Here is a 14,076-nt window from a genome sequence, read left to right on the forward strand (position 1 = left end):
CGGGTTCCCGCTCAGGCGTCGTGAGCTCAATTCCTCGGTCGCTTAAGTCCTCCATCATCACGACACAAGCAACATTTTTGTTTACTGTGATGGTTCTCAAATATAGTCAGGTTATTCATAACTCGGGAATCTTTGTCCTTGTTTACCCCTTAGGATACGACCAACTACAATAGCAGTTCAGTGAAATCATGACTACCTTCAGGTGCACTGTGCGTTGTATAAAGCTAGGTTATAAAAGTTTTGAACGCATCTCAATATTGTCAATGAAAATTCTTAAATAAAACGTTTACATTGTAGATGCCTGTCAATTATTTCAAATATAATTTTCAATATTATATTTGGCTTTGACATATTTACAAAATATTGACTGTCTTCTAAGGGTTAACCCTTCAGGCCTATGCCATATTGTCTCTTACGTTTCTTAATGATGCTGTCAAATGGCGAGGGAATTTGTGTGCATTTCCACGTTGCAATAAAATCCAAATAAATTGAACATTTCTGAATGTATTCAAAAACTAAAAACTGTTTTTGAAAAGTGATGAAATACACTTAAAAATTGTATTATTCGAAGTAAATATATTATTTTTGAAATATTAAAATTTTGACTGCAAACATAAAAAAGTTTTAAAAATGGCTCACCTTACGTTTTTTCCTATAACAACTGAACTGAAATAACTGATAGTGAAAAAAAATAGATATTTTAATTGTCAAATGTATTAAAAACATTATTGTCACCTCACTTTTTTATCGTTTTATACAAAAATAATTATTAATATGGGAATGTTTCTCTTTTGAAAAATAGACGATTCAAATAACCTTTATTTTTTACATTAACTCCACACAGGAGGTCTAGAGGAAAATAATTTCCCTCATGGCCTATGTCATTTTGGGATGCTGTGTGGAGGGAATATATTCCTTATATAAATAAATTCATATTTCAAATAAACGGCAAGGCGAGGGTCCTGGCTTCAAGTATCTTTTTCTGATTTTACTGTTTCAAATTTTCTTTCAAGAATCACTAATATTGTCTTCAATAATTAAATACATATTTTATTGAGGTTTTTATATTATGTGTACTGTGTGTCATATTGCATTTATACGATTCTCTCAAATGTGTTTTTAAACTTTATAAAATATGTTTAATTACAGGAAAATATTTTATTTACTAACTACGGGTACATATTATGAATATGAAAAAGTAAAACCATCAAGGATAGGTACAAATAAAAATAAAATCATGAACAAACAATTACATGTAACCAAATAAATAAATTCTTACACTTGCGTCAGTGTACTACAAACAACTTTACGTTAATGAATGTCAGCGGACGGTGAACAGCTTGCGTGGCGCAAAGTCTACCGAATGAGTTCGGAACTCCTGTAGCGCGGCGCATGTTCATTCTTCTTACTTAAAATTTGTTTGCTTCGCCTTCAGATTGGAATATGTCCCTATTAAACGGAATGGTGTCCCAGATAATTGAGCCTCGATAATCCGTATCCAGGCTAATCCAAACTGTAATCCAAACTGCCAAGCAACCCCTTTCTCCTCATACTGAGGCCGCTGATGCTATGTTTTTCTGTAGTTACGTAAGAGCTCTTACTCCGTGTCCACACTACTCTGCTGCACATGCGGGGCGTGATGTTTTAGATTATAAATGTGAATCTAATGCCAAAATTAAAACTTTAACCATAGTGCAAAAATGTGTGTAAATTGAAGGATAAAGCTTTTTCTTGGTAAATAAATATAACCCGCCAGACTAAAATAAATCAGTTAATGGCTAAGTAAATGTGTTTTGTGATTTAGAAGTTCATTAAATATAGTTTTCCTAAGCAAATTGCTTTTTCATTTAATTTTTCTATCTAACATACTATATTCCAAACGATTTGCGACTCCGAACAGATGTTGTTTTTCATTAGTTCAGATTATCAAGGTTTACTGTATTTTAGTTTCTTTAGTTGCTTTATGTTCCTTTGGTTTTGGCCCAAATATCAGGCTGTCCCGATAAACCGATGTACCAATTAGGCGTAATCGACTGTATATTTGGTTTTGGCCCAAATATCACACTGTCCCGATAAACCGGTGTACCAATTAGGCGGAATTGACTGTATATTTGGTTTTGGCCCAAATATGCTGCTGTCCTGATAAACCGGTATACCAATTAGGCATAATCGACTGTATATTTGGTTTTGGATAAATATCCGGCTATCCCGATAATCCGGTGTACCAATTAGGCGGAATCGACTGCATATTTGGTTTTGGCCCAAATATCCCGGTGTACCACTTAAGCGGAATTGAGTGTTTATTTGATAAAACGGTCTACCAGTTAGGCGGAATCGATTGTATATTTGAAAATTGATACTAATTTTTAAGTTCCATTTGGCTATTTGATTCATCAATGATTGTCTTTTTTGATGATATTTATAATCAAAAATATCATGTATTTTGTTGACACAAACCTTAATAATTGAATATTGTTATTATTCTGTTTCCAGGTTTTATTACCACTCCACAAAGTGAAATCATTATCAGTATTCCATCCCCAACTGGCCTATTGTGTTGTACAGTTCTTAGAGAAAGATCCTTCTTTAACCCAGCCCGTCATAAGGTAAATACTATTTCTCTAAAAGACGCATGTAGTGCAGAAACATTGTTATTCAGGAAATGGAAACAAACCAAGTTGGGAGGCGGCGTGATCATCTCCCTTTCTGTGATTTGTCAATAAATGAATCGGACAGTATGCGGGCAACTCGCATATCACTATTTAGTCCAGGAAAATAAAATCAGCTTACGAATTACTAGTCTTTTTTTTTACTGTCTTATCAAAATTCCCCGATTCCAAGACTTAACAGTCTCGGAAATAAATACTCTGATCTGGGAGATATATTTCATCTTAAAAATAATCAATATAAATATTGTTTATTTCAATTCTTTTATATATCGAGACACAAATAGACATCTATAATTTCCGCAATACATATATTTTTATTTTTATTTTGAATATCTGAATTTAATTATGTGAATAATTTATGTGAGACTTCTTATCATTTTTACTAATGTATCTTATTATATTATATGTTTTTGTTGTAGCATTTAATATTTTTTCTTTTTTCGTTGTTTTATGTTTCCTTTATTGTTTTAATTTTGTAGAATTTATAATAACTATGATACTCTACTATTAAACTTTGTAGTGTGTAAAAGCCCATTAGGGCGTGTAATAATAAATAATAAATAAATAATAATAAATAATGGTGCCCAAATTTGCTGGCTGCATAAAAAACTTGCAAACCAATCCCAAATCGGGTAAACAAAAGTTTGAACAAAGAATATTTTGTTGATTTAAACAAATGTGTTATAATTTACCCCCCTCACTCATTTTTAGCATCGCTACGCCGGGCAGTTTGTTTAAAAACAAACATTGAGATCCTTTGTAGAAAAGGCCCACTGCAATGCAAACCTTTGCTTCACTTTAGCGAACTTTGCTTTTCCCCTACGAAGCCCAAAAAACAGCTTTAATAAATAAATAGAAAATAGTATACATTGTATCCTGATATTGGTTTTGAAACATGTTGATAATTTTTATCAAACAGTGGTGTGTACGAGTTGGTTATTGAATTTCGGATCGAAAAACGGAGTTCCGCAGGGAACTGTTCTTGGCCCGATTTTATTCTTAATTTATATTAATGATTTATGTAATTTTGAAATCCCTGGTAAAATTGTTTCTTACGCCGATGACATGGCAATAATAGTGGATGGTAATAATTGGACAGAAACTTTTTCGAAAGCAACTGTATGTATTTCACTTGTTTCAAAATGGTTAAAATACAACAAACTTGTCTTAAACTACAGCAAAACATTTTACTTACCTTTTTATAAAAACATGAAAAACAAACCAAAAGACAACCTTAAAATTAGAATCCATAATACAACTTGCAATCAAGAATTGTGCTTCCTGTGCAACGAACTCGCTAATGTCAAAAATATAAAATATTTAGCAGTATCAATAGATATTAATCTTAATTGGAAATCACATATTAATCAAACCACTTCTAAACTAAGATATCTTACCTACATATTTTATAGACTCAAGGAAATTTTAAACGCTGAAAAATTGAAAATGATCTACTTCTCTCTGGTGGAATCTGCAATCACTTATGGCATAATAGGATGGGGTGGTGCACCTGATACATTTATTAAGCCTCTACAAATAATTCAAAAACACATAATTAAAGTCATATACAGGGTGTCCGGAAACTCGTAGTACAAGCGGGAAACTGGTGAATCTACATCACATTTGGAGTCGATTTTGTAGTATATATTTTTTTATTTGAGCTTTCGTTATCGAGTAAATCGAGTTTGAAGTTGATTTTTTTTTTTTTTTTTTAATCAAATTCTTATAAATTATTACTGAAAATCAAAGTACCCAACTAATTAAAACTATTTGAAAGTAAAACAAATGAAGAAACTCGGATTTGAAGCATTATTTTGAAATCACCCTTCATTTAACCCGGTGTAATCATAAAATATTTCTGCTCTGCAGGGTTAAAACATCTTTTATTCAACCCTAAACACCAGAAAAAACTTTAACCCTAAAATAGCCGAAAAATATTTTTTTTTGGTTTTTTTTTTTTTTTTTTGAAAATGCTCAAATCAAAAAACTTTATGTTTTTTTGGGTTCCCCATGTGGTGTAGATTCTCCAGTTTCCCGCTTGTACTACGAGTTTCCGGACACCGTGTATAACAAAAATAAAACATTCTCGACCGACCTATTATACAAGGAATCTAAATTATTTAACATTCGTAAATTATTTATATTACAAACTATGAAATATTTATTTAAAAACAAAAATAATTTCAAAATAAATGAAAACAGAATGAGCAAAAGAACAAATAATATATTTTACCCCCCCCAAACCAATACTAAATTATGTAATGCAGACACATAGCAGTTTCATTGGTCCTCGTACATTTAACCTTCTACCACTACAAACTCAAATGATAAATAAAAAGATAGAATATATTAAAGAGGTAAAATTATGGCTAAATGAGGCAGATATTGAAACGCTTTTACTATAAATTTATTGATCCTTTCTACAACTCACTTGCTGAAACTTTATAAACTATTGTACATAATGTTTTCTCTTTACTTTTTATAATAACTATAAACAAAAAAAAACCTTTCTACTAATGTATATTATACTTTAGGTACTTGAAATATAGTAATCATTTTATATTACCCACACTCAGGCAGTGCCTTAGTGAGTTTTCATTTCTTGTGTATACTATTTGGTATTATATATTGTGTTATTATATACTATCTATTAATATGTATAATATGTGTAAAGAAATGAAAATAAATAAAGTAATAAAAAAATAAAATAAATTAATTTAATAATTCTGTTATTAAATTAAATTTATAAATATATAAATATTTTTTTTTATTATTATTATTTACATCTGAAAATACCTTTTTTATTGCATTGTGATGTTGCTATCGATATGATGATTTATTTAATAACCCCGTGACTCGAATTGTAGGTGCCTGCTGAAGTTCTGGCCCAAGACGCACTCGCCCAAGGAGGTTATGTTCTTGAATGAGATGGAGGAGCTGCTGGACGTCATCGAGCCGGCCGAGTTCCAGAAGGTCATGGACCCGCTCTTCAAGCAGCTGGCCAAGTGCGTGTCCAGTCCACACTTCCAGGTACATTACACTTCTAATTAATTAATTGTTTTGGGTAAGAGGGGTGTGGTTGCACATTGTGTGTGTTGTTTTCTTAATCTTTCAAATTGACACAACTACACTGAGGGTCACTTAACTTGTACACCACACAAGTTGTCTTAATAGAGTGTCAGGTATCGATAAAATGTTGCAATTGTCATTCAGGTAGGTAATCCAAACTATCAGACACTGACAGGTTATTGGATAAGGGAGTGCAGGGTGAGGAAATGCAGGAACATGTGTTAGTGGAAGATGCTTAGTTGCGCCAACAAGGGGAGTCTGAAAAATTGTTAAATAATATCACTTAAAATTGTTCATGCCTATTAATATCATACTTAGTAGATAGATTAAAGAAAAACAATTATTACATAATAATACACAACGTGTAACTGGAGCATTTGGTTCCTTCAAACCAGGGCCAGCCCTGAGATTAAGGGCGCCTGGCGCTAGTAAAACCTCAAGGACATCACCCTATTAAGTGTTAGGTATTATCAGCTCCTTGACCCCTTGACGCCTTGGCGAGTCGGACTGCTCCAATTGCGCCTGCCTAGGGCACTTTTTTTTTTTATAGAGCGGAGACGGTTTACATGTAGTTCACGTGAGCACTTAGGCCATAGGCCCATTTTGCTATCTCCCATTTTACCTCAATCCTTTAACAACAATCCAGTCCCTTTAATGAAGTTCACCAGGGTTGTCATTGGATATGTGGCTATGTCTTCTGATTCTACAATGTGTCCTCCTCTGAGCCTTGTTCCCAACAGAATGGGACATTGGCAACAAAAGTGAATTGGAGTCTCTTCATCCTCTTCACATTTCCTGCATCTGTTGGTGTTTTTCATTCCCAACATCTGCATGTTTCTCCTGAAATAGCAGTGTCCCGTTAGTAGTCCTACCAGTTTCCTCATTGAGTTTCTGTCCATATTGAATAGTTGTCTGGTTCGCCTTGGGTCCGGTCCGTTTATGAGTACTTTGGATTGCCTCATTCCGGGTGCCCTTTCCCATTCCTCCCAGTGCCGGGATTTGACCCACCTTTCAATATGTATTTTGGTGTGGCAAGCTGCTACCCCTATGGCCGGCTCGGATCCCGCAAGTGGTGCTTTCGCCCCTTTCCTTGCTAGTCCATCAGCCCGCTCATTGCTCTCAATTCCTTTATGTCCTGGTACTCAGATCAGGATTATTTCATTGAGTTCTTCAAGAATGCTTTTGCATTCCATCACCAGTCTGGAGTCATATCGGTTACTTTCCAGTGCCATTAGGGCTGCCTGGCTATCAGAGCATATGCCTATGTTCTTATTCCTGTATCCGATGTGTATGTTCTCCTGTGCGCAAGCTAAGATGGCCTCTATCTCAGCTTGAAATACAGTGCAATGTGTTCCTAGAGGTATACTAAGTTCCCTCTTGGAACCCTGTAAACAGACCCCGGCCCCTGTTCCCTCCTCCATCTAGACCCATCTGTGAACAAGATTAGTTCCTGTTTGTGGGTAGGGCCTGGAACCGTTTCCCATTCCTCCCTTGTGGGGTACGAAGGGCACTAATATCGACCTTACAAGACATAATAGCACTTGTACACATTTTAATTGGAGCATTTTAACTGGTAGCCGAAGTCGAGGACGCCCGAGGAAGACATGGCAAGACCAAGTGAATCAGATACTTGAGTCGGGCCATGTCAAGAGTCAGAATAATAATAATAATTATTATTATGTAATGAGCAGGCAGCATTCTGCTGATGCGCTCATATCTGATTTCACAACAAGTTTGACAGTAATATAAGAGTATGTATGAGATGATGTATTAATATAAATGAGGCAAGGAGTTTGTGCCAAGACCGAGTTTTTGGCGGTCCGTCCTCTTTGCCTACCCCTGCGGAGAAACGGCGTGATGGTTAGTTAGTACACATTTTAAATATTCTCAATTGTTTTTAGTTTTTATAGAATATGATGTACTCCCTATTATATAATTTGCTATTTATATGTACCTTCACAATAAATGAGAATAAATTTGCTCTCTGAAAAACTTCATTAAGATATTTAACCTTTTAACCGGGGAATTCTGTTTTAATTTACGCAACATATAATGGGCGCGAACTCTTTCACTAGGGCGTGCCAGTATGTCACGCCCGGTGGACATAATTTCATATTATAATTTTTTTTATTTATGCTTAAAATAAATGAAAAGACTATGAAATAATTTTTTTCGTTTATTTATACATAAAGCGCAAAGGAAAATACAAAATTACAATGAAATAGAAAAGAAAAGAATACCAACAAAAAAATGTAAACATCGAAAAAAAATTAGAAATTTTTCAAACAATTATAAAGTTTACAAAAAATATGTTTTTTTTAAATATTTTGATCCACAATAAAAAATAAAAAAGAGGTAACAATTACAGAACAATAAACCAAAGCACACAAATAAAAATAGAAATATTGAAAAATTAAAATACATAAAAATTCAAAACTCATTTTCCGTGTGATATATTTTAAAACAATTGTTGATACATAGTGGTACCTTACAATCCGGACGCCAGTATGTAGATTCTTTCCTAATACCTTTTTTTAGCAAACTCGGCATTTTCTGGATTTAGTTTTTCCTGTATCGGTTTTCATTTGTTCTGGAAAATGCCTTTCAACTAAGCGTGCTGGTTTAGGTGTAGAGCTGCTTGTTGATGTCTTTGGGTGGGTTTTTCCAATGTTGTTATCTACCAATTTCTCTACACACTCTAATAAAAAGTGTAATCGATCCAAATGACCTTTATTTTTTTTTTTATATAACATGTGCATTGAAGTAGCACATATCAATTAGCCGTAGAATTTTTTTTTTATTAAATTTTTTCAGTCTATTACGGGCAGCCGTGTAGGCCACCATAGCTCCATCTCCCAAATCTACGCCGCCCTTGTTATAATCCAGGACAGGTTAATCCAGGTTTTTCTCGCCTTCTTCCTCTCTTTTCAATCATTGTCTTTTCGTCATTATGAATAGAACTGAGCATCAATACGTCTTATTTATCCTTCCATTTTAAAACCATCAGTTTGTCTTTGAATCTTACTATTTGTTCATTTTTCTGTAATCTTTTTGTTTTTAGAAATACCAGTGAAAACTGGGGATTCCAACTCTGTTTATCCTCATTGTTCCAACAACGTCTGTAGTGTTTTGACACAAGAGTTTAGCCAAATGAATTGACGTATAGAAATTATCTAAGTAAATCCTATACCCTTTATTCAGTAAGTCATGTGTTAACTCCAAAACAATTCTTGTTGTTTGTTTTTCTTGTGGGTAGTTTGAACCATAATTTGTGTCCTTGCCTGTGTATATAATTATATTTTGGATGTATCCAGATTGGCTTTCACTCAAAATAAACAACTTCATCGAGACCTGTACGGATGACTAATACTTTTGTTGCTCAGAAATATATGTCCCGCCCGTTCCAGGGCACAACATATATTTCAAGGACGTATTCATATGTCCTACCCGTAGCCAATACTGTTTACGTTTGACGTATTTATACGTCCCGCTCGGTTAACAGGTTAATATGGTTGTTACTTTTGTTGGATTTTTTAAAATATTCAATCTACTTAATTTCAGGTGGCGGAGCGTGCACTGTACTACTGGAACAATGAGTACATTCTGACCCTGATCTCCGACAATGCCACGCACATCCTGCCCATCATGTTCCCGGCGCTCTACCGCAACTCCAAGAGTCACTGGAACAAGACCATCCATGGCCTCATCTACAACTCCCTCAAGCTCTTCATGGAGATGAACCAAAAGCTGTTTGATGAGTGCACGCAGCAGTACAAGCAGGAGAAGCAGAAGTAAGTCCTTGTCCTACTATTTGAACAACTAGAGCGTCCTGACTCTGATCTCTGATGACGCCACGCCTCAATTGATATTAACTCTATTTCATTGCTATCTGTGTCATCTTTGAGGGAGCTTTGTAGACGGTCTTTTCGAGAAAAGGAAGGAGTGATCCTTGTAGGAGGGAGGAAACACAGAGACCGGCAAATCATTCCACAGCTGAGTTTTTGAACACAAGGTCGAGTCGTAGAAACAACTCATTCTTAAGTGGCAAAATGTCCGTGTACAAATGTTAACACACTTCGGCCGGGAAAGGTAGTTCTACCCGTTCGGTCGATTGACACTTAAGGCCGGGAAGGTAGTTCTACCTTTTGCGCCGGCCTCATTTCAATGGCAGAAAAGACGAAATTATTCAATGTTTTTATATTAATATTATATACCAATCTCTTTATAAAGGTCCCAACTAAATGTACATAATTAACAAATCGTAATGCAAGTCTTTTTTTAATATTTATTTTCATGCCTTTCGTTTACATCGGTATTTCAACAAATGGATAGTATATTATTTGTTATTGAAATAATTCAATTCCTGGAATAAGGTTTTTTATGACCGTGAAACCCGATTCGAATCTCTTTCTCTGTTCCGCACCCACTCAACTCCTATGTGCAAGCGAGCGAGAGATGTCGGGCGTATTTAAAGAAAGCAAGTTTGAGCAAATACCCATACGCGGACCGTAATAAATATATAATTAGGTTAATTGAGTTGCATTTCAAATAATATTCGATTTTCGTTTAGTACTTTTATAGCTTGGGCATGTTGAGTTACTACGTAGAAATTTTTATTGAAATACTTTAATTATTTTCGAAGATAGGATCTCTATTTTCGCCCGGAGTCAGGGTAGCGCCAGTGCAAAAAATACCCAGCCGAAATGTGTTAAGCGCCCATTGCATGGCATATTTCCTAATTGGGCACCAGTGGCAAAGAGATCAATGGTTTTAGTTCTTTAGAGCATCCATTCCATTGAAATACCGGTAGAACAGGGATAACATTCCCATCTGACACCTCTGCTCCAAAGACTGCAATCCATTTGTTAATTTTTTGTATAATGTACGTTAACATATAAAAATTGCAACCGTCCAATAACGGTGTACAACAATATGTAAGAATAAAACAATACATATGTAAAACAACAACAACAAAAACAAGAAACAATAAAGTTTGGGTCAAGTGTAAGCAAGAGATTCGAGATATTTAGTAAAGTTTTGTATGCTATCGCTAAATATGTCCGGAATCTTACCACAACAGTAGATGTTACAAAGTCAACACAGTCGCACAAGAGTTTGGGAGAAGGTTAAATTAGTTCTTTTAAATGAATATGTCAACAAATCAGTCATGTGTTGTATGTTTGTTTGTCACAGGGAGCGCGAGCGACTACACCAGCGCGAGGAGTTGTGGGGCCGCGTGGAACAGCAGGCGCGTCCCGCGCCGCCAGCTCCGCCCACCGTGGCGCCCGCCAATCTCAACCCGCTGCAGCTGGACGGCCTGGACTCCAACGACCTCAGCCCCGAGAAGCTGGAGGCGGAAGCCCGAGAGGTACCTACCGCTCTTTTAGTAATAATCTCTGTAATCGAACGACGCCGTAATCACTTCAAACTCATTTGTTAGTTAAAAGCATGACTGTTATACTGACAGCTGGTTATAATTTAACAGGTTCATTGCCATTCCTGGACAGTGAAGACTTGGAAAACTACGATATATAAATTTTGAAAGCTCTGTCACTATTCAGCACACTATTACTTTTAAACTAGAGTACATAGTCAGAAATCGAACGTGGACAACAATTTTTGATTCATTCAAGCACATGGGCAGCATAACACAACAAGTCGTGAGAGTTGCCTGATGAACACTGAGAGTTATATTGATGCACATGCCTATTGGCGGGTGCGAAGTTTCTCGAAAAATTCGCCAAATGGCCAAAGCCTCCATGACTTTAGCTTTGTTAAGTGCGCAAATCTGAATAGCCAGACCTCAATATTCCCTAATTGGGGATGCCATAGCCCACTGACTCTTCCAGTGACACTGCTTTTGTTGTATCACATTTATTAAAAAAATCACTCTGCAATTCAAAGCTCTCAGCTAAGGCCCCGTAGTAAGCGTTCAAAGATGGTGTGAAAGGGAGATATGTAAATACGAATGTTAAAGGGAAATTTAAATATTAAAAAACAATAACAATTTAGCGAAAATTGGGGAAATATTTGATAAAACTCGACTCGTTTAAAATTGAGAAAAAATCTCTCGACAAATGCTTTAGTTGCATTTAAAGATACACTGTATATTTTTCATGGCTATAACATATTAAACAATAACAATAGAAAAAAACTTGTTTTTAATAATTTTCGGAGCTTACTTTGCGATTTTTTTCTTTCGAGGGAATTTCATATAATTAACGTTTCAACATAACAAATGTATAGATATTATCTTAAAAAATGTATTTTTTTTTTGTAACTTAAAAACTTAGAGAGTTAGTGAGAAACTTGTTATAAATCAGTAGAAATGGGGAATGGGGGGCTTAATTCTGTGGCAGAACCGTAGAAGGTATGCCTTTACATATATTTACTGCTGTGCCCATTAATTATGCAATTTTGATGTTTCTACTTTGACCTTGGAATGTTTCTACTTATTCCTCGGAAAGACCCCAAGAGTATGGACATTATCCATTACTGAATTGATTATAAGATTACAGTGCACTATTTTCTTTATAACTAGAATTTCTGCTCACCATCATTAATTTATAACCTAACATAATACATATAACATTAATACCTATGTATATTTTTTAATTTTTAGGCCAAGAAGACCCGCAACAAAGACAAGCCCCTGTTGCGCAAGAAGTCGGAGCTGCCCCAGGACTCGTACACGGTGAAGGCGCTCATCGACCACAAGCGGGCCGACGAGTTCTTGCCCACGCCGCCTGACGTTAATAAGTGCTAGTGCTCCCGCTAGAACGCCACGTTGCGTCCTATACGCCGCGTCGCGTCACGTCTCGCCACGTTCTGTCAAGTCTCACCACGTCGTGTTAACTCCTCGCCACTTAGTGTCAAGTCTCGTCATGCACTGTCAAGTCTCGGCACTCGGTGTCAGGTCTCGCCGCGTCGTGTCAAGTCACGATGTGTCATGTCAAGTTGGCTATATGTACTGCTCCTTTCCGAGCGCGTTCTGTGCTCCGAGTACTTGCCAAATATACAAAGTGTATCACTGTTATTGTACAACTCTTCAAAATGAATGAACTCTCTTTGAATCATTTCAGAGCGTTATACATATGAACAAATTAAACGGAACTACATAAATATACATAACAAATTAAAATATACAATCGTATTTGGGAAGATTATGCATTTTATCTTTATGTGTAAGGAATATTGTACTGTTGGCATTGGTACGGAATATATGAGATTCCTGGACCTCTTTTTGTGCGTCAAATGCATGCAGTGACAAGTTTTGAAAAAGTCACGCAACGGTACTTTAAAAAAAAAAGTTTATGGACTGTTTGGTACTATGAGAGGCTTCTCTGGTATGTTAATTTTGTATCGATGATCATTGGATTGTTTGAAGAGGTGGCGCATGCAGTGCGCTCCTTTTGCCTTAAGTGTTGTTTGTTTACGCCTAGATTTGTCAGGATATCATTATCTCTATTCTGCAATATTGTTACGACACATCTAATGTGCATATTCATTAATGAACCCTGCTGTCCTTCCCAGTGGAACGATACATACTAGCTATTGAATGATGATGATATTGTTTGATGATTCGTTTGCTTTGATTACATTCTTTGTTTGAAACCATAAAAAGATACATTTTTTTATGTTTGTAGTTCTCACACAAATTTTAATGTTGTCATTTTTTGGCAATAATTATTATTGTCCATAGATCTAGTGCCAATGTAGAAGATTTAATAATTCTGTTCCATTCATTCTACAAAACCTTTGTGAGGCTTCTTTGCTGGTGTTCAAAACATGCAGTATTTATTTATACTTTATAATGCATACTAGTTTCTTTTCGTATCATTCATAACTTGGGTAAATATTTCCCTAATCGTTGCACTTCTAATAGGAACAGATAATGAAAATTACACTTTGTTTTAACTTAATTACTACAAGAAACAACGATTTACGTCGGGAGAGTTGGTAAAAGATGCATTATAATTCCATTTTTCTTCAATTAAAGTTCAAAATTTACATTATAAAATGATCCCTTTGCTGCCATTTTGGACTTTTTTAGTACATTGGGACACATGCGAAAGTTTCGTATCAATCTAAACATATTTTGTGTATGTAAATAGTCATTTCTTGTAGTAATTGTTGAAACAAAGTTTAATTTACATAGTCTGTGCCTAAAAGTGCAGCAGTTATGGAAATAATTACCATAACTTTCATTTAAATGTTATTGTAGCGCTTTCCTTCAATTTCCAACTAATACATAAGAAATAATTAATCCATTATATTATTATTGCATCAAAAGTAATGGAATTTATACTATCATCACGTCATTAAATTTTCTTTTAAT

The 14,076-nt window shown here is 35.2% G+C and overlaps 1 protein-coding gene across 1 annotated transcript in view; it reads left to right on the forward strand.

The window, feature by feature from the left end:
* LOC149416603 (serine/threonine-protein phosphatase 2A 56 kDa regulatory subunit gamma isoform-like) overlaps positions 1 to 13,476 on the forward strand; it is a 169,664-nt gene extending 156,188 nt beyond the window's left edge. The window contains exons 8-12 of the mRNA XM_089640832.1: positions 2,494 to 2,606; positions 5,537 to 5,699; positions 9,300 to 9,529; positions 10,932 to 11,106; positions 12,361 to 13,476. Of these exons, the coding sequence (XP_089496958.1) occupies positions 2,494 to 2,606; positions 5,537 to 5,699; positions 9,300 to 9,529; positions 10,932 to 11,106; positions 12,361 to 12,504 (825 nt within the window). The 3' untranslated portion in view covers positions 12,505 to 13,476. The remainder of the gene's footprint in view (positions 1 to 2,493; positions 2,607 to 5,536; positions 5,700 to 9,299; positions 9,530 to 10,931; positions 11,107 to 12,360) is intronic.
* The last annotated feature ends 600 nt before the right edge of the window (positions 13,477 to 14,076 follow it).

Source organism: Hesperophylax consimilis, chromosome 16 (assembly GCF_061612785.1).
Source record: "Hesperophylax consimilis isolate HC1 chromosome 16, BYU_Hcon_1.0, whole genome shotgun sequence".
NCBI lineage: Eukaryota > Metazoa > Arthropoda > Insecta > Trichoptera > Limnephilidae > Hesperophylax > Hesperophylax consimilis.